Genomic DNA, 22,198 nt, shown 5'->3' on the forward strand with positions numbered 1-22,198 from the left:
ACAATTTGAATAAAAGATAAATAAGCCTTTTTTTCAGCCTCTTCTGAAGCCAGGGCTCGCTGGCTTTAGTGTTAGCTCAGTGTTTCTGTGGTGTATTCTTTGCTTGTGGGGATTTTCTAACACGGCTGTAATGTGGTGGATGAATACAAGCTGCCAGACTATTTTGGCAACCTACACCGCTGTCTCGCCCTCGCCTGACCACAGATAGGGATCAGCAGTCTTTCCTGAGCGAACGTGGCTACCGGGGTAACGTTACAGCCTTATTTTCCTCCAGCCACATACACAAAAGATTAGTAAAGCCATATCCAATATCACAGACTGTCAGGTCCCTTTCCAATCAATATGCTTAGATCAGAAACCAATCTATACGCTAAGATTACATCATCAAAATAAAGATATTGCAAAAGTCTATACTGTATGGGTGCCTTAAAATCTTAGTCGATACATTTGAACAGCGAATGTCTACAAAGCCAGATTCAGTTTTTCCCATATTGCTGTATATGTGTACGTTCAAGGGAGTTAAACTGTAAAGACAGACTGCCCTCTGACCCCTTGCCTCTTGATTTTTACTTGTAGCGCAAACTTGTCTATCTAACGGCACATGTATGGGGCCTTGTTTGCTTTTTATGGTGTCAGATATATCTGGCAGACTGCAGCTGAGAGTCAGTGCCCACCCAGAGGCTCTGCACTGGCCTGTCCTCACTGTCTGGCAGGTGATAGATCAGACACGGAGGCTAACACGTGTTCCTCTGAAGAAGGGGATTTAGCGAAGTGTTGACCTCTTTACAACCCTCTGATACACACAATCGACTCACAACACACACATTCATGTACACACATGCCAAATGTATATCACCCCTGGCAAGTGACATGGAATCGGACCTTGAGGTACATCCTTGCTGTCACCCTTCGGCCTCTGTCTTTGTCTCTTTCTCCCACTGTTAACACACAACCGTGCGAACACTACAAAACCGAACGCCTGCTGCGCCAATACACTGGGGATCCTGAATCGACCCGGGCGTTTCCAGCCGTGCAGATGTTTTCGATTACAGGCGCATTTGTGGTCAGTGTGGCTCAGTAATTCACAGTAATACCCCTTGTGGACACGCCGGCTCAGATTTATGAAAAGTGTAAAACATGATAAAGAGAGCAATGCCATTGTGCGTGGTTATGGGAGAACAACTCCAGTTTTGTCTTGTCAGCCCATCAGAGGTCAGAGCAGGTGGGACGCCATCCTAATACACCCCGCCCCCCTCTTCCCCATGTCCTGTACCAATTTTCCTCTACCCTCCCTCTCTCTCTGCAGCCCACCCAGACTCTGTACAATCAAACAAGAGCTGTCCGGTGCCTTTAGCTCTTTGCAGGCTTGTAGACTCGGCCCTTAGAAGCAGCTCTGGAAGGGCAAGGTCCCTGTGCCTTGTAAAGGGTGAGCGACTGTGTAGGAGGGGGTGCACACTGCATCCCTCTGATTTTTCCCAGCTAAAATAGGGAGCTCCTAATCTCCCTTTGGCAGCGTTAGCCAGCCAGCCAATTCTGACACATTCTCTAGAAAGAAGCGCCTCTGACAGGTGAGGGACCGAAAATAGTTCTGTGAGATACACACACACACACACATGCACATGTTCATATAGTGACACGCATGCTTGATACACTGTAGGGGCCACATGCACATTTGTTTGATGAAATCTGTTCTCTATAGAGCTTCTTCTGCGTCTCATACAAATACTTTGAGATTCTATTTGTTTGGGATTTTTCTTTATTGTTTTTATTCTTTTTTTTTTCTGGGAGGATTTTTTATTGCTTATTTCTATTGTTCATGTTTGATTTGTTCTGCTGTCTAATTTATACAATGTTTAGGCATGTAGCCATTAAGGATACTGAACTCGTGTTGCCTGTAGTTTGTCTTTGAATTTAAGGGTTTTAACAGCAGTGGGGTGTTATATGGTATAATTTAAACCACACATGGTGGGTATTTTATAAGGTATTTCTAGTATCTTAAGATTCAATATTTGTAATTTGTTACTCCTTCTAGGCCAAATAAAAGATAAATAAATAAACTATTAATTATTTCCCCACCAGATTTTGTTCTTGGCAGCACAGAAAAGGCATATTTAGACCATGGTGGTCTAAATCCAAGTAATCTGTGTAATTACAACATTGGTGTTATATGCCCATGAACTATATGAATTTTAAATTGTTGTTGTTGTTTTTTTTATGGTGACATATCCAAATAAAGAAAGAAATAATAAACTCAAAAAAATAAATCCACATGACACATACACACAGCTCCCGTCACATAAAGGAAACCAAAGCCGCTTCAATCAGGAATGTGCTTTAAGGTTGCACAAGTCAATAAAGATATTGAATGTGAAAGGGAAGCCGGGGTCAGGTGGCCGTAAAGATTGCTCCTATGCAAACATGCCTCATCGTCTTTCCACGCACATGTACACACACACACACACACACACGCAGTAAGGATGGACTGCCAGCCAGTATCTTTGTGTCTCAGGCCGCCTCTCTCACAGTCTGCACTAAGTTATGAGCGTACTGTACTGTACTGTATGATCTTACCGAGCTCATAACATTCAGCACACACATTTCTACCACCTCCCATTCCCCGCGCTCTCTTACCCCATAACCTCACCCCCTGCATCCATATTTTGGCTGCCACACTTTATGAAGGGCCAGTAACAGTAAAAGAAAAAAATGGATCTGGATGCTGTGCACCCACATGTGTGTCACCAGGTCTCTCACTACCGAGGCACAAGCTGAACGCAATTGTCTTGTAGCATGGAGGCTGCTGTGGTTTTGGGCATGTGGTGGTGGTGCTGACGATGACACAACCCCCCCCAGCCGCCGCCTCCGCCCTCCCTCCACAGCCCTCTACAAGGGGCCTCATCCAGCTGTCTTGTTGTGGTCAGATTCTCAGTACTGTGCCGTATCACATGGGGAGGAGATAATCCCGCACTGGTCAGATCAGGCGCTGGCTGGGACAGGCAGGGCTGTCAGGGAGGTTGATGTACACCCGATGCTGAAAGGGAGAGAAAAAGAGACAGACAGAAGGCAAAGTGAGAGAAAGGAAAACAGAGATCTTGCAGAAAACTGATACATTCAGCCAAGAAACAGCAGCCTGTTCTCTCTTATTCCCCAACCGTCCCGTTCTTTATCAAACCCTTTTCTTTCCCTTTCTGTCATTCTCTCTGCCCTCCTGCTTTGGGTCTCTGCCGTTTGCTGCGCCGCTAAGCTGTAAACTGAAACTGGTTAGCACTGAGCTCTTAATTCTTGTCAGCGTCTATTAATTATGGGCCAGTTGGATGTTCCAGTTCAAACAGCCCCCGCGGATCTTGGAATTCTAACTCCGGCTGTTTGGTCACTTGTCGCTTGTTGCAGCCACATGACCCTGCAGCCCGCAGCAGGGAAAACTGTGTGTGTGTGTGTGTGTGTGTGTGTGGATGGTGGTAGATGTCAGGGACAAAACCAGCAACAATTTGCTGTCACTTAAGTCTACAGTAGAGTGAATTTAGGGTATACACCCACTTAATATGTTTTTGCATTACATACGCTAACTGCATATCCCTTTATTAGGCCTATGTGTGTCATTAGATAGATAGAAGCTATTGAATTGATTTAATATCTGGAGTACATGGACACAGTTTCCTGAAGCACTATTTATAATTTTAAATTTACCTTAACCAAGAGTAATGGTACGAACAACAACTAAAGCTCCATCTATCGCAAACCCAGTTCCTAGCTGCCTAACTGACTAATTAAAACCGCATCCACATGTGTTCAAAGAACAAGAAGTCTATTTGCAAGCCTTATTGATTACTTTAAGGCGTACAAATGGAAAGCTGTGTTAGGAGAGGGGCTCTCGATTTAGCTTCAATCTGCCAGGCATAAAATGATCTCACTGTGTTTGCTGGGAAGAATGAGCTCCCTCTGGGCACGGTGGGTAATTAGGTTAGTGGATAGTCGGTGTCAGGAAATTGAAAGACCATCCTAATCGGATTCTTTTGTTTCCAGGGGAATCAAAGGAATTTATATGAGTCACTGGGAAATCTCACACGACTCAATTCCACTTGACCATGTAAAATCTGTTTGCTCTCCCTCAATGCTCAAACAACTTTTAATACAAGAGTGTAAATCCAGCACATAAGGTGCATCGGATGTGTCCTCTGAGATGGCTTTCAAGATAATCCCAGATATGTCCGTTTGTATACTAACTAGATACTTACACTCTTCCATCTGTAACAAGCAGGTATTGAACTGTCCCTCTTCCAGTTAAAAGGTCAAAAAGAAAGGAAAGAAACTCAGCAGTCCCAATTATCATCTCATATGCATGCACAATTACAAATACAGGAATAAATTACCACATTATTTGAAAGTCTTCTTAGATGTGCTTGGTATAATAGTTAGGAATATACTATGACAAGAAAAAACATGCTTGCGCAAAGCTATATATGATACTGAAGAAATAGTTCTCCGTTTTGGTGGTATAAGATATGTCATAATGAATTTTAAATGAATATAAACATTGGAATTCTTGAGAGAGATCTATGACTCAGCATAATATATAATAAGAGGACATTATTATTAGAAGTAGTTGTAGCTGTAATAGTGGATTTAACGGCATAAAACTGGCCCTGTGGCATTTTAACTAAATCTAAATATGTCAGAATTAGATGATAAAGGTAAAAATGAACCTGCAGTTTTAGGGTAGTTCTCTGCTCAGATTAGTATCCTGCTAAATAACCTTCAAAGGGCCTTTGGATGTGCTGCCATTTATACCTGTTTGATATTTTTTTGCAGGTGTGCGTCTGGACCGGGTGAGAGGGGGGAGACAGAAGTATAAACGGAGGTTGGATGCAGAGAACAGCGCCTACCTCGGTCTCACCATCCCCCCTCCAGCCAAAAAGCCAAGTGAGTCACAGTTTGGTTACTCTCGCGTGGTTCCCTTAGTTGTTTGATGTCAGTGCAGCAATACCACAACTCGGGGCAATAATAGAAATCTTGGGATTTGGAATATTGCCCCTAGAAATGTATTAATTTTTAAAATATGACATTAAGGAATTTGTGCACAGTGACATTTTGATAATGCGTTGATGGATTTTTATTGGCATTAGAGTAAAAATCTACGAATCTTATCTGCCTCTGATTGACTTATCCCTGATATTCGTACTCTAACCATTCTTATTCCTAACGCCTAAACCAACCCAACCAACGAAGGCAACGAGTACTAGTACCAATCAGAGGCACAGTAGGTCGGGTCATGCCTTCGCCATTGTAGGATTTGTAATTTTGCAAACAAATCTGTGTTCAGTTATGCTATAGCCAGATTAATCTCAAGTTTAACCTGCCACCTTTTCAGATTTTGCACCATATAATATGACATTATAGAAAATAACACTTTTCAAATGTGTAATTATTCATTTATTTGTTTTAATTGTTGTGTTAAGGTTTTAAATCTGTATATACTGATTGTCTCACACATTTCTCTCTCCATCTCTCCTCTCTCTCTCTCTCTCTCTCTCTCCTCCTTCCAGTGACAAAAGATCGTTTCCCATCTGTTGGTGTGGAGCCAGAGAAGATCTATGCCATGCCTGACCCCACCATGCCCGACGGAGACATCAAGGCCCTGACCACGCTGTGCGACTTGGCCGACCGCGAACTGGTGGTCATCATCGGCTGGGCAAAACATATCCCAGGTAGAGAGATGTGACTGCTAATGAGTGACTGTGCTGTCTGGGATACAGGTTTCTGAACATATTAATTTCTTAATTTGACATTGCAACTATTTCAAGCACTTAATAAATCTGTAAAGCCAAATGTTCCAAATCAATAGATGAAAACAATATACAAAAATGTTAGACGAATAACTGTATGAAATGAGACATAGTGGGAGGATTATCTTACCAGTTGTTTTGGTTCATAAAATTGAAAAACACACTATTTTTATTGTAGCAATTTGTGAGTTTTGATAACTTATGATGACTTATAAAAGATAAAGAAATTCATAGGTCTTGTGCGGTTGGTAAAGCAGATAAGTAATGCCACATTTGTACTTTAATTTGCTGAACCAAATACAGTATGAGATTACTGAAGTAGTTCACCGATTGTTGCATACATATAATCACTATACACACACACGCAGTTACACACATGCATGCACACACACAGGATAATTAACATCTGCTACTCATCGGCACCTAAGGGAGAAGCCAGTCCCATATTCTAAAATCTAATCAATAAAGAGCAGCTGAAACCTTTGATTTGACTGGGTAGGGTGGGAGAGTCTGGGGGAGGGAGCTGGGATCCGCCCCTATGTCAATGTATTCCATTTCAATCCCAGACTTAAAGAAAGCAATCCTCTTACTTACTTAAGGGGACTACGCAGAGCCTATTGTAAAATTGATTTATTTAGGGAAATACTGATGGATTTCCCCGGCCCTTGTTGACGAATTCTTAAATAAGACTTGTTATGCAAATGTTCAAAGATCTTTTCTTTTCGTCTCTATCAGACAGATTGAAACAGACATTTTGGGCCCTGGTACGTTTTTAAAGGGAGCGTCAACATCTCATTGATCCAATCAAGTATTATAATATAATAATGTAGAACTGCAACAAACTATTTTCATTCCCAATTAAAAACTGCCAATTATTTTCTAAATTAATCAATTAAAACAGCTTTACAATGCCTTGTTTTATCTCACCAACAGTGCATCCCCAAAGCTATTTAAGTTACAGTGATGTAAAACTAAGAGAAAGCAGATCCTTACATCTGGAACCAAACAGTGTTTCATGTTTTTGCTTGAAACACAATTAATCAATTATCAAAATAATATAATCAACTCTCATACAGGATATTAATTTCTCCTTTACAACTAGACAACTAAACAGATCAACTGGAGATGTTTTTCCTATACCTGTGGATTTATTCATTTATTTTCCAGCTGGCACAACACTAACCAGCTGCTTAGCTCTCCGCTCTGTCCAGGGTACACCCTAATCACTGATTCGTCATCAGATTTACATTTGACACCTTAATTAATACAGTTTGGGGGTGGTTGAAGGTGTGCTGATCCCAAACCTGCCCGGGGATCCTCAGAGGATGGACTTTGCAAAGCCACAGGAGAGCTGTGTGGTCTGATTAGGAGATTTTAGCTTTCGAGGGACACTGGATACGAGGAAAAGGCTGCTGCAGTAGGAAGATGCTTCAAGAGGGACAAAAGTAAAATCACTGACCTGATGTTTTTCTGACAGTAAAAATAAAAGGGTCTTTTACAATCAAATTCTTAAATTTAATCAAAGTTGCAGGGGTGCAGAAAGAAGTCAGATCTTTGGACCTCAATCTCTGTTACATTTTCTATGTATAACTATTGATCTTGTACGCTACGAAGATCTAAATCCAGACCTGACAGAGTTATGAAAGGGGCATGTGACACTCTGGGGACATTTTACCCGGGGCCACCAGGTCAGGGTGTCACCAAGTAACGATTAAGACAAAAGGGGTCCCTACAGTTTAACAGTCCACTCCCACCATTACACTCATAGCCCACTGAGCAAATGGCCTTAACGATGAGGTAATAAGAGTCATTACTGCAGATCGCTCCATTAATGTAAAAGTCCTTCAACATCCAGATGTGGAAAGCTGGAAAGAAACATGCAACGTTGAATAGGTTTCTGTTAGATGTTAGTGGTTGTAGTAGAGCTGCTTACAATTATACTTGCTATGTACTGTAATGTGCACAAGTTCAGTTTTTTAAATATGAAAGCAAATATTTGCACCGATGTGTGTTGGCTGTAACTCATCACTAGGCAGGCATTGATTGGATGTTACACACACTGTCGTGAAAAGTGGAAACAGAATCGTAGCTCGGTGGTCGGGGGGGTCAGGGGTGGCCACTAATTTGTGCAGCTGTTAACACACACGCACCATCTCAGACATGTAAGTGCACATGTGTAGATTTATATGAGGGGCAACATCGCGAGGCATTCAGCACCTTCTGGTATTTAATGTTCACTCAGTTCTGCGCTTTCTTTCTCTTTCCTCTCTTTTTCTCTGACATACACACAGTCTCTACCATCATATCTTTCACACACACTCTCTGGCTTCCTTGTTCTCTTGCTCCCCTGGCTCTACCCCCCTCCTGCTCCTCCTGCTCATATAGGGCCCTCTAGTCTCATTATTACCTCTGTCTTTTTATTAGGCCCATTAGGGCTCTTAGGAGGCCTGTAATGATACTAAATGAATAGAGAGTGAACTGCTGTCTGTTTTAGACCTAGCTCTCAATGACAGCTTCAAGCTTCACTGCCAACCACTCAGTCTCTTCATTGTACTGAATAGGGATTCAATTACTTATCTGATCTGTACCTGTACTGTACTGTTGCATATCCAGAGCACTCTCCTTTTCTGCAAACAATCACTAACATCCCACAGTATGTTGAGGATTACCTTATAGAAATAGACAAGTGGTGTAATGTAGTTCAGTATGGCCTGTAACATCAAGGGATGTTATATGTAGATTTAATCCTGTGTTACAAAGACATAATGGACACTGGGTTTGTCCTGCATGTGGTTTGGTTTCAGCAGCAAAAACCCTTGTTAATGTAGGAAATATGCCTCATGCTTGAAGTCAATTTTGATTTGTTTTGGTGTTTAACCAAGACCATGACCTTTCCCATACCGTACCTTAAAAGCATAATTATTTTAAACCTTTTGTTGCAACCTTTTATATGAAGATCATTTCTAAGGGAAAGGGTTGGTTATACTGCATTTTAAAAAAAAACCCATTGAAATGTATAATTTCTGTAAAAACAGCACATAACATATACAATAACTACAAAACAGAACTAAAAACCAAACTAAACTGCAGTACATGAACAAAAAGAACTACACTCGGCTAATTAGACAGCTAAAGTAAGATAGCTATATGGTAGCCATTGAGATAGCAACAGCTAACTTTAGCTAAAGCTAAATGTTGTTTCTTTTACCCTGCTTTCTTTTTATTTAAAAAATATTAATTTTGAAACAGTATTTTGTTAATTCAGTTTCTTATCCAACATAACTAAGTAGCTATCCTGTAGTGAAGGAAAAACAGCTAAACTAGTCTGATTAAAGGTAACTAGCGTAGCTTAGCAGAATTTTAGTAGCTCCCAATTCTGTGTATTTAAGTTACCTTTAAAATGAACATACTTAAATGTATTATTTACATTTATTTTATAGAGACAACCTATATGAACTGTAGCTATAACTATGTAAAATATATTATTATTATATTAATATTTTTCTTACACAAACTAGTTCAAAATGACACATTTAGAAAGAAAGAAAGCTGTCCCTGGTTTTGCTGAAGATTGATTGAATGGCAGAGTGCTTTATCTGCATTTTTAAGGTATCCTGTAGAGTCTATGACAGTGATTTTTTTATAATCAGTATAACGGTATAAATTAAGGCATTACAACCTTTCTGTCTCTTACGCAGTTTGCCTGCCAGCCTATAAACTCAATTTCCTTAATTTCTTCTTTACTGCTCTCTGCCTTTGCAGGGCGGAAGAGTAGACAATAATTTATCATAGGTTTCTCATAGTGCAGTGGAAAACCTGTGTTAACACTTGTCTCTGCTCATGCTTCTCGTCATCACAAGGGGAGAAAACTGCAGAGACGGAGACACAGACATTCCCCAGTTTGCTCAATATTGTGTCATGTTTGGTCAAACGGCAGTAAATCAGTAGGGTGAAATATTGATATTTCATCAGGGCCAATCACCCTCCACAGTGACACTTAACTCAGCCACCTCCGGGCGACGCACCTCAAGCTTGGGGGCGACCCCCGGGGAGCGAGGAAGTCACTCCATCGCTTCAGGAAATTGAGTGGAAAGAAGAAAAAAAGATGCCGCGGGAAAAGAGAAGAATGATGAAGGGAAAAAAGAGAGGTTTTTTTACACAGTCTGTAAAGAAAGGGAGTATTGCAGAAAAAAAACATGAATAAGAAAATAAATAGTGCTCCAAAAATTAAAGTTTTTAACTGTATGAGAGGTTTGATGTTTTAAATACTCGTAATAAGCATTATTTTTCGTCGTAATCTTTTTTTTTTTTTCTAACTCACGTTGTTAGTTAAGTATAGCCATTGAACCTCCCTCGCAAAAGTGTCTTTTGGAGGTGGAGAGAGTTCCTAATGCAGCCTACAGTATCTACGTGATCCCGTAGTCCCTCCATCCCCCCACTAAACGTGTACCGGATGTCCTCCATCAGCTGTCTGTTTGTCAGATCTGAGGCTTGGATCGATCCCCCTTTCGCATTTGGTGGACTGATTACAATCTACTAATCAATGACACCCCCAGCACTCTTTTCTCTCTCCCTCATTCTCTCACTCCTCGTCGTTTCTCTATTTGCTTGATAAGAACCATCGGGAGGACCTCTTTTAAGTCAACCTGCCCCATTCCCCCATCCATACAACCTCAGATTTAAGTAAGCAGAGTGGTGGGTTCAAGGCCCTGGTCAATACCCCCCATCACCTTCCTATTCACTATAGAGTGGTGAAAGGTATTGTGGCGGCTGAGGTCCTTTCAGATGTCTGTCTGTTTGATGTGGTGTGTGTGAATGTTAGAGAAGAGCGTTGATGGGTCGACCTCCAGATCTTGGATGAATTGTTAACCCCACCTCAGAAGGTTGAACACAAGAGACAAAGGAGACCAAGAAGGTGTTTATCAGTTGGAATATATTTGTGCTGTGTTTTAATTGTATGCAGTTCATTTAGAGAGAATCCCAGTAATTGTGTTTATGACACAGTCGTAACTTCATGTGATAACCAGCTCTAATTTTAAAACACTATAATACTCTTACTTAAAAACAATTCTTCTTCAGTATACTTCATCAGGGTGGTGTCTGAGGTTGCTTTCAATTTCAGTTGTATATAGTTCGTCAGGTACTTATGTTTGACTTTACAAAAGAAAAATAAATGACTACAAACAGAAGATATAAGTAACATTACAACTAATAAATTACTCTAGGCAACTGAGCTGAACTCCTCCATAGATGCAGGCTGTGTGATGCCATGGAAAGTTTAGAAAAAAAGCTACAACAATCCTTTTTTTTTTTTTTACTTTTCCACAAAATGCAGTATTTTACTCCAAAATTGATTAATAAAAACTTTGCATCTTAATTTTTCTGCACAAAACCTGGCTAAACCTATACTATTTCAACATCTTTAAAAACACAGCATACTCAAATCTCTTTCATCACTCAGCAGTTATGGATGGCTCTCAATCATTTCTCAGTAAACCTAATGTTGACCTCAACATGCTGTATCTTCCCTTTAACTGAAATTCATTTTCTTAAAATGTCATATTTTTTAAGACCAAATGTAATCCATTAAACTCTAAATGGCTTCAAAGGATACGTTCACACTGCAGGCACATGTGGCCCACTTTGGATAGTTTTGCTCATGTGACTCTATTATGTGATATAATGTGACTATATGTGAATCTTTTTAGTATTGGGCCCAGTGTGGTCCACATATGATTTTTTGCATTCTGTATACATTGCCAAATATATAGCTCCTTTGTTAAGGAGTTAAGTACCTATTTATAAATCCAAAATGCCTCTTGAAAATTCACATGACTAATTGCTTAACTTCATATGAAACTACTCTAATGAAGGCATGATAGCCCAAAAAATGTTTGAGGAATGAAACTCTTTTACGACTCATATAAGTTTGATGAATAACTTTGAACTGTGACAGATTGTGACACAAACAGACATAACAGAGAATTTTAAAATCCAGAATTAATTTGTTATAAAGAAGAATTAATTTTGTATTCTTTCGTCCTCGCCATGACAAGAACAAGAGATGGCTGGGTTTACGAGTGGATTTGTCCCCACTAAGCGGTGTCTCATGTACTTATGTAGTGGGCTGCAGAAGGACCGACTGTTGACGGTTGACGGTTGAAGCAGCCTCGGCTCACGTTTCAAAGGCCTCTACTCTTGACTGATTTATATTCTTCCCTTAAGCCACCACATACACTCATCGGCCTCTGTTTCATGTTGGACTTCTCCAGGGATTATGCAGCATTATATACAGTACATAGCCCATAAAACATATGAAGGGCTTGAGACGGCCAATTACAGTGCAGTGACTCATGATTTGTCATGTGGTTGTAAAGTGTGAGTGCTCAGCAGTACCTGGAAAGAAAATCTCAAAAACCAACACTTTACTCTTTAATCCTGCAGGTTTTTCCACCCTCTCACTGGCAGACCAGATGAGTCTACTGCAGAGTGCCTGGATGGAGATCCTGGTGCTGAGCATCGTGTTTCGCTCACTGCCCTGCGAGGACGAGATCGTGTACGCGGAGGACTATGTGGTAGACGAGGAGCAGGCGAGGATCTCGGGCCTGTTGGACCTGCACGTTGCCATCCTGCCGCTGGTGAGACGCTACAAGAAGCTGCGCATGGAGAAGGAAGAGTTTGTCACGCTCAAAGCCATCGCCCTCGCCAATTCAGGTACAGATAACCTCACTCCCACTGCAGTGCAGTTGTTCAAACACACAGAACTTTTTAAATATATAATATAATATATATGTTATTATATATATATATTAAATTCTAGTTGATATAACAATTTTTTTTTTTTTGAGCAAATGTGGGAAGATATCAAGAATTCTTTTGACCATTTGATGGAGTCTTGGTTTATTCACTCTGTGTAAACATTATATAGCATCAATATATGAGCTTCTTTTGGTGGAAATTAAAAGAAACATACTTGAAAATATGCCAGAACGTTAACTATAAAACAAAGAGTGCGTGCTTTAGATAACTTCTGGTTTAAGCACTTGACATAACAGAAATTATATATTTAAAGGTAGCATCAAGATCATTTCAATTGCAGTAATTTGGCCAAATATCAAAATATCATTTATTTTGCTCTACAAACCCGAAGGTGCCGTGGGCTCAGTAGGAAGGTACATCTCTATGTTAAATTCTAGATAAATCTAGATAGTTGGCATTTAATTAAAGCAAACAAAGAAATAAACCAAAAAAAATGTCAAGTGGTTGTCTGTATCTGGTGAGCCGATCACTTCCACAATGAAGGATACCTGATAAGAGGGGACAAAAAGGTCAGAGGCACGGTTGTTTAATTTAACACTCTCACAGTGTGTGTGTGTGCGTGTCAGTATCTATATTTTAATTTGTGTGCACATACGTGTGTGCGTGTGTGTGTGTGTGTGAGACTGTCACATTGCGCTCTCATTCTCTCCATCTCCATAACAGTAGCTGCCAGCGCGCCACAGCCGAGGGAGATATATTTAGCATTTCATTAGGAAAACAGGGGCTGTCAATAAAATGTGTTAAGTGGAGTGGAATGAGCGTTGGGGAGCGACGGGCCTCGTTTGTTCCAATGTGAAGATGCTGCGCCCGTATCGACAGTTTGCTTTTCATGAGGCCGGGCCTGTCCCCCACTAATCAATGCCTGTTAGGAGTCTTTTCTCCTGCCTGACTGAAAAATGAAAAATGCTGAGCCCAGAGCTTTAGTCTTCTGATGACAAACTCTCCATGGGAGAGTGGAGAGAGGGGAGGATGAATGGGAGAGGAGGGCTGGAGGGGAGGGGTGGGTGATGGAAGGACAGGGGATGTATAAAGGTAAGGGAGAAGTGTGAGAGAGGATGGCAGGGGTTGAAAGGGGGGCTCAGGGAGGGCGAGAGGGCAGCCTCGGCTCGTTTGAACACAGTCTCAGAGAGCTTCGGCTGCAGGGGTCCTGTGGGTGTGACAGCTGTGGAAATTCATGGCCATTGATTTTGTAATTAGCGGAGTATCGACGGGATTGACGCCAGGCTGCTGACGGATTACATGGAAATTGTTTCTTCAAAGTTAGTTTTGCATTCCGCCCATAACCTCCTTCAACACACACACACAGACACACACATGAAAACACTCCCTTTGCGTTTCCACACACTGACACACATTTGAAAACATATTCTTTCTTTCCCTCTCCCCTCCTCTCTCTGCTTCACACACACACATGCTCGCACAGCCAAACGAGGATCAGATCAGCATTAACATGAAGGTTTCAAATGAAGAGTGCTGGAACACATGTGCGGTCCACATAGCCTAGTTAATTTCCCAAGATAGAAACGCAATTTACACAGAAGGCGACTGGTAAAAGAGACTTAATCAGTCAGTTAGGAACATAATTAGCCTTGTACTTTCCTTTTTTCTGCCTCATTTACATGTTTGTACACGGTCTTACTTCACTCCACAACTTTCATGACACATAGCAGAGCTGATCTAATTCACTCACACGCTTCAATCAGCAGCCACGTTTGGTTTAGCTTTAGTAATACAGTGTGTTTTAGGATGAGACGAGTCCATCTTATCCCGTTAGATATACCAAGATGAATGGTTTTGATTCAATTATGATACTGAATTGAATTCACATTTTGTTGTGCACAATTTTATCTATCGGTTAATGAATTGTGGATATGATACATCCACAGATGAGACCTGACACTGCGAGTCTGTGCAGAGAAATTGGCTGAAAGCAAACCACTGCTTGTCCATTAAAACACTCTGTCAGCTCGTTCTTTGGAGGACAAGCCTGTTTTTTTTGTTTTTTTCCTGACTTGTAGACTTACACATAGAGAGCAGTTTTTAATAAGTCTCAACTGGTTTTATTTTAGTGCCTATACATAAGGGGGCCAACTGCTCTTTCTTATGGAAATGAAGGCCATCTGCCGCCATCATTCAGCTGAACGATATCCTAGTAATGCAGCCATCTGAATTCATTAGCAGGGGGGGATGTATGTGGTCGCATGATACCAAAGAAATGAATCTTTTTCCTGTCCTACCATATATTTATACAGACCTACAGTTCCTCTCTCTCTCTCTCTCCCCAGAGTCCTGGCCATGCATAGGCATTTATTTAAGGAGCGTCATTAACCACTAACAAGAGAAAACCTCTCTCCAAAATTGCATGTTTGCAAAGACAGGCTGCGGAATTTAAAGCCGCAAAACACCAAGTTCTTGTCGCAGCTGTGGATGTTTTGTCATCCTGCAGATTAATAGAAAATGTTTGCTTTTCATTTTAATGCAAATATAAATAATCTTTTCTTTTGTCCCTCCATCCTTCCCCACCACCCTTCTCGCTCCAGACTCGATGCACATAGAGAATATCGAGGCCGTCCAAAGGCTCCAGGATTCCCTCCACGAGGCTCTGCAGGACTTTGAGGGCTCCCAGCATCCAGAGGACCCTCGGCGGGCAGGCAAGCTGCTAATGACCCTGCCTCTGCTCCGTCAGACCGCCACCAAGGCTGTTCAGCACTTCTACAGCATCAAAATGCAGGGCAAAGTCCCCATGCACAAACTATTCCTCGAGATGTTGGAGGCCAAGGCTTGACACCCGGGCCAGATGTTTGACAGACAGCTGCATCACCCAATGGGAGGCGAGGGACAGCGCATAAAAAATGAAGGCGGCGTGCCAATTGAAAGGAAGAAGCTTGGACTACTGAGTCATTTTAACACTTTTAAATGGTAATTAACGTAAAAGAGAAAGGGACTTGAGATGGTTTTAAATAGGGTGAATATCAACCTGATTGACATGGGATCATGATGATGTATATAAAGATGTTGTGTACAGAAATCAGGCAACTGAGGTCTTGTTATAACCAGAGACCCATTGCTCTATATCACCTGAAGCTTCTGTGAATTTCTTTCTTATCTTATTTTCATCTCAAAATGGAAGTGTGTCAATATAAATGTCCTAAAGAACTGTACGGCTACGTAGCCACATTATGTGTTTTTGTTTCTTTTCTTTAATATTTTCTAATCTGAGTTGTTAAAGCAATAGTCTCTAACTGGTCTACATATAATATGTGTACTGTATATTGTGTGAAATTGCACTGGGCGGGGGCGGGGGGGGAGAATTGTTAGACATATTCTTATATTCGTCATCAAAGAAAGCGATACCCTTCATGGGTATGTAAGATTCTCAATTTCCTCGTAATATATTTACCTCGTAGTAGCTTCATCGACTCAGCGGTTTTAGTCAACATGGTGCTTACAGAAGGACAATGGTTGGCCAGTGATCAAGTTCACAAAGAGTTTGCACTAAGCATCTATGAAAAACGCGGCAATAATGGGTATTGTGCTAGCGAGCTCTGTCTGGTAGCATCTCAGTCAGTGTTTTTTTGCTTATAGTTACTAAATCCCCTCCTCACTTCTCTCTGTGTTCAGTGTCATACACACATTTTGGCAACTAAGCATACTGTGAAAAATACACATGATAAGCTATATTCTGTGCTGAGAATTTTTATCGTAAACTGTACGGCTTGTTTTAAAAAACGTTTATTCTATTTAAAACCAGGTAAAGGACACAATAACAGCAGGATCTAAACAGTTTAATGCAATCTAATCTGCATTTTAATGCAACCTGATAGCCCTGCAATAAATACTACCTAACGTTCAGTTTGTTTCAGATTTGTGCTGATTCAACTCTCTGGTAATTTTTGAGTCTATAGTTTGTGATGGTGCTGTATTAGATTGCATTATGTTGTATAGGTTTTGCTTTTTTCTTGTGTTTAGGTTGTATTCTCAAACAACAAGTGTCACTATATTTATAGCATTAGTCCCACAGGTCATATGTGATACCAAAGTCTGCATGCTAGTCTCACACATTTAAACACAGGTTAAATATTGAGGCTCTGAGAGAGGAAACTTTTATATGTTTACTCTGCTGTCACTGATCTTGAAGATAAACACAGAAAGAAATAGAATATTTTACATTCTGATTTCCTCATTCAAAGGCCTCATGTCTTCATGTGTGGCTGTGGCAATATTGGGCATCATTTCACTCCTTTTAGTATAATTGCCACATGTGAAACAACTTTTCCAAACTATGTCAGCAAGGCCAAACCTCATCTGTACCTAATAAGGTGACCACTGAGTGTACATTAACAGCCAACACAACTGCCACAGCTGAAGCTGAGTTAAAAATAATAGCTGTTTTTTTTTTAACTGGGGGTTTTAGGCCCCCTCTTGGCAGCCTATTAAAAATGTTTGGATGTAACACTATAACAGATTACTAGAAGTTTAAATATTTATGTGCAAAAATATAATGACACTTGTGTTTCTGAGGATAATTTGAATTACCCTATGAATTGAAACTTAACAATAATAACAGACGTCTCACTGATGTTCTGTATCTTAGACAAAGGTTTTTGCTTGTCTTTAATGAAGGTGCTAACCATTCATACTGGCACTGTATGTACATTTCTACAAACTCACTGAGGTGCACAAACTTAAGGTAATAAATCTGTATATTCCAGAAGTGATAGTAGACTTTTATAGCGTAATATCTATCAATTGTAAACCAGTTGCCAAATTATTCAAGGAAAGCAATCAGAATAATGTGATACAGTTATCAACATGTTATAATAAGATCAAAATAATACAATAATAGATTAATCAGCTGCTCTTAGGGCTTTAGTGAGACAGATATTGTCCCTTATGAACACTTTAAAGCAGCAGTGTCTTTAAAGTGTTAAGTGCCATTAGCTTCTGCCCAAACAAGAAGAAAACATAAAGCCAAGTGACCAGTAACTACAGACATAGGCCAGTTTCATTCACCCCACAGGAACAGACGCTATGGATTCACTGCAATGTAATGCATAGATAATTATAACCGAATACAGTAGAGAATACAACTCCCATGATGCAATTACCTAAATGTGTAACCAGCTAAGTTGAAGTGAAGGATGTATCGCCTCTGTACAGTAGCAAACCAAAGCGTAGAGTCTTCAAATACTTTAAAATGAAACACTGATAAAATTGCATTTTGAGCCAGCCGGTAAAAAAAAAAAGTATATTATTAATGCTAGTTCAGCCATTCGTTTTTGAGCATCCTCTTTACGATGGTGGTGATAACAGGATGCAAACCTTTTTATATTTTTTGTTCAGTCAATACATGCATTGATTAAACATCAGTCTCTTTGTCGATATGTGTAGTCTCACTCTGTAGCCTAACTAAGAGATGAAACTACCATAAAAAATGTGATGTCTTTCATATTTTGATGGTTAAAGGAGAGCGTTTCACTCGACCAAACAAGCTGACCCCCTCTCCTCTGACCAGAGTTCCCTCACATACCTCCTCTGTCCACTTTGAAGACTGAGCGATAGCAGATAATTGTTTCCCAACTTTCCCTTCTTCTCAAATTAATATAAGAAAATAAAAGAAAAATGCTTAATTTATTTTCAGAGTTCTAAAACGGTTCTACTGCATCCAATTAATTCTAATTGTCTCCTAAGCTGAAATTCTCAATAGAAATGGAGCAATTAAATTTCTGCTTTGGCTCTACCTTGGGGACGAGAGACATTTTATTTCGGTTGACAGTGGGGAGGGTTTGTCTAAACCTTTACAAAGGCGATTTCATGGGTGTCTGTAATAGTTTCATAACAGAACGATCACTGGGCTATGCAAGGCAAATATGGCCACCTATGTTCCTTATTTTGTGGAGCATCAGACTGACATTTAGTTGTGCTTTGTTTACAACGTGGACATACTGTACAGTGCTGTACACTGCAAATGTATTGTGCATATTTCACCGTACTATACTGTAGCTGCTGTGCATTGATATAACTATGATCATTTGTTTAATTTCTCATGATGTATTAGCAACCCACCCGAATAGCTGTATAATATAAATCACTGTACTGAGTCAAGTGAGAATACGTCCTTATATTTGGTCCAAGGTGGGATATTCTCTTATTTTATTTTCTGTGTCTTTGTGTCTCTCAATGTTCATCGATTTTGGTTATCAGCACAGCAGGACGTATAGCGAGTGAAGTAGTCTAGACCCTATACCTCAATTCCATATTTTGAAAATTACACTGGGTTTGGAAACGGGCCATGGCTTCCTCCTGGGAATCAGTGGCACAGAAATAAAGTGACATCACTGACTGGGTATTAAAAAAAATGTAGATGAACCTACTGCAATTGGGGAGCACATTCCTCGGAGGAGAAAGCTGCTTATTCGCTGTTCCATTTGCGGACTTATCTTATCTCCGTGCACTCTGAGATGACGAGATTTACATAAAACATGGAGGAACCTCCCTGGCCGTTCTAGTCTGCGGTGTATAAAGGACCCTGCTAGGTGTATGTACCGTAGACATGTGATTACCCAAGAGGTTTACTCCCCTCAAAAGCAATATGTTAGTAATTGTGATATATGAATCAAGTTAAAAGGGAGCTTTGGTTCATTTTAATTATAAACTTACCCTATGCTTGGAAAAAGGAGAGGGTGACTATGCACACACACGTTCACAGTCCTGGTGAGGCAAAGGGAAAAAATGTGAAAATGTTGGAACTGAGAAGCAAAAAGCCAACCACAGCTGACTTTCACTGGACAGTTATTGTGTGGCATTTTCTTGTGTTTTGTTTGTTGTGTTCATGCCTAATGTACCCATGTGTAAATATATGCTTTTTTTTGGAGTGAGTCAGATCTAACAGTGCACTGAATGTACAGTGACAATAAAATCACATGGTTTATGTAATCACTGCAAATGATTTCTTTAAATATCTTCAAGTCAACGAACGTGGGGAAACTACGACAACAGTTTGCACCATATTTACTGACAAGGTTAACTTAATGTATCACCATTTGTTGCCCAGGATCTATGGATACCAAAAAGTACCAACACACTGCTGTCATGAAAGTGACAATGTGTCGACCACAGTGGTCTTCGTCAGAGCCTAACCCCCCCTCAGGCCTGAGGAAGACCATTTGTGATCATGTCATTGCAGAATAAAAGAAGAATTGGGAAGAAGATAGCAGTTTTTGTGCAGATTGTCAGATTGCCTCTTGACGGTTGTCTCTACGGAAACCTTCATTAATACAGCATCCTTGGGTTTATTTTTGAGCACTAGCTTGATAAACTCTTAAATATGTTACAGAATAAGACTGCTGGTTTTATCTTTTAACAAGTTGATAAAAATTGCAAGGTGCAGTCGCACTACAATGATAATACTGACACTATACTATGCCGTGTAAGTTCGATCAATATATATTTTATTTGCATGTTCCCCTAACATATTTAAAATATGCACAATATGCCATAACATTACCAGTAAATGTAAGGCAAAATTAAAATTAGAAAATTCTTATTAAGTTAGTTTTAAAAGCATTTGAAATTGTGAATTTCTAAAATTAGTATGTATGTTATATAATGTGCTGTTGCTTTTAGCTACTTAATCAACAACTATACGTTTTGGTGAACAATCAGTATTTTTTTTCCAGTAGATATCACAAAATAACATAATAATAATAGTAAAAATAATAATAATAGTAATTTCATTAGAGGCATCTATATCCAGTGTTACAGCACAGCCTGATCTCAGGATAAGAGACGTACAGTCAAACGGCGCCTAGAGTGACCAGTCATGTACGTGTGTGTGTGTGTCTATGTGTGCACTTGTACGTGTAGCAAGACGGTGCCTTGGGGGTGTAACGGCATCCTCCTGCCCCGACTGTCAGTTGGTTAGCTGTCTACACAATGTCCCGTTTGACCTTGTGTTGGCTACAACACTGGCTGAATGCACATCTGACACACTCTCTTCCTTTGCGGTGCAATCCTGTGGAAGTCATTTCATTTACTGGGCTTTCAACTTCAGCCAATATGGGGGCTGGGGGAGTAAGTCTGTGTTTAATCAGCCTGCCACAAACCATTCCCCTAAACAAAATCAACTATGATGTCCAGCGAAAAGATCTCTCAACAGAAGATTGAATTAAACATATAAATGGGCTTGTCACTTTTTCATTTTTTATTTATTCGCTTGGCACGGCTACGCCCGCCACTCCATATTATTGCTGGAAATAACAGTATTAACTTGTGGATTGTTCTGCACAGTATATCAGCATTACCAGTATGTTAATATAGTGACTGTTGAGGTGTTATCCATTTACACTTACAGGATAACTGACACATTAAGAAAAAACCTGTAAGGAAAGTAAAAGAAGCTCAAAAACAGAAGAAAAAACATAATCACCTGTCTCTTAAACTTCCTATCACTGCAGCTCTTCTCTCGTAGGATAGTAGCCTTTTTCTCTGTTGTCAGTCTTGTAGGAGAGAATTAGGGCATGGCCCACTGTCCTCAGAGTGACTTTCCATCGTGTAAACCATGTTTTATTCTCCTTAAATCGCCAACAGTCGTCCAGCTTGTCTGTGCTTAAGAAGGGGCATTGACACTGTCACACTGTGGCCTGTTAATCAGGCAACCTTGTTGCCTACCTCTTGAGAAAATCTATGATCACACTGTTAGTGCAACCTTGTACTGTCACCACCGGCTTTAGCTCCACTACGGTACGCTCACACTCCTTCCTTTGACTCATGTGAGGATTATTCAGCGGCTGAGGTGCGAGTCCACTGAGAATAGGCTGTAAAGTGTCAGTCATGGTTACCCGGAGTGGTGTTGTCTTAGACAATGTAACTAGGTGAAAGTGAGTGAAGGAGATAGGAAACCATCAATATGCTCCCTGTGTAAATTGAAGAAGGTCATGATTTATGGCTCCCGGCTACAGCATACATACATGCTGAATCTACTCTTTTTTTTTTCCCTCTGTCGCCTGGCTCAAGGACAGGTAAGGGTGCCTTTCTCCTCAGCTCATCCCCACCACCATGCAGTCTGTGGCACTTTGTGATGGACAGCCTTGAGAAGGCCGGTGTTTTTTCAAAATGAATTGAGCGCCATCTATAGGTAGCCACAGTGAGTGAGTGGCGGAGCCTCTGGTGTACAGACTGCAGGGAGGAAACAAACCATCAGATATGCATTAAAATGGTGCACTCTACTACCTGTAATACTCCTCATCCACCTGCCGCTTTACATGTTTCATCACCTCATCAGTCACGTCTGTCTTTCAGTCTCCTTTTACTTGGGGACTCAGACAGAGAGGGGACAGCTGTGGGTTTTCTAAGGCCTCGCAACAGCTGCAAACCCCGCATGGCAATGCATCTGTTCAAGTCTTGCAGCATTATGGCCTGTATTTCAACTAAAGCAAGTTACATTACAGTTCATAGTGGGGTTCTCTCTGGTCTTACCCTATTAACCAGTGAGCAGATGGAAATTATATGGGAGGGTGTTAAGCCTGAAAATGGACTTGCAAGCATCTTTCTGTCTCAAGTATGCTGCTTAAAATGGGACAATTCAAATAAGGCCA

General features: G+C 40.5%; 1 protein-coding gene across 6 annotated transcripts in view; it reads left to right on the forward strand.

Annotated features, from left to right (window-relative positions):
• Window positions 1–19,538, forward strand: part of esrrgb (estrogen-related receptor gamma b) — a 39,501-nt gene extending 19,963 nt beyond the window's left edge. For all 6 annotated transcript variants that reach the window (XM_035678656.1, XM_035678654.1, XM_035678655.1 and 3 more), the window contains 4 exons: window positions 4,810–4,920; window positions 5,544–5,705; window positions 12,228–12,497; window positions 15,143–19,538. In XM_035678656.1, coding sequence (XP_035534549.1) covers window positions 4,810–4,920; window positions 5,544–5,705; window positions 12,228–12,497; window positions 15,143–15,387 — 788 coding nt within the window. In that variant the 3' untranslated portion in view covers window positions 15,388–19,538. The remainder of the gene's footprint in view (window positions 1–4,809; window positions 4,921–5,543; window positions 5,706–12,227; window positions 12,498–15,142) is intronic.
• The last annotated feature ends 2,660 nt before the right edge of the window (window positions 19,539–22,198 follow it).

The sequence above is a fragment of the Morone saxatilis genome, unplaced genomic scaffold, assembly GCF_004916995.1.
Source record: "Morone saxatilis isolate NCDOM2014 unplaced genomic scaffold, NCSU_SB_2.0 Contig7, whole genome shotgun sequence".
In the NCBI taxonomy this organism is placed as follows: domain Eukaryota; kingdom Metazoa; phylum Chordata; class Actinopteri; family Moronidae; genus Morone; species Morone saxatilis.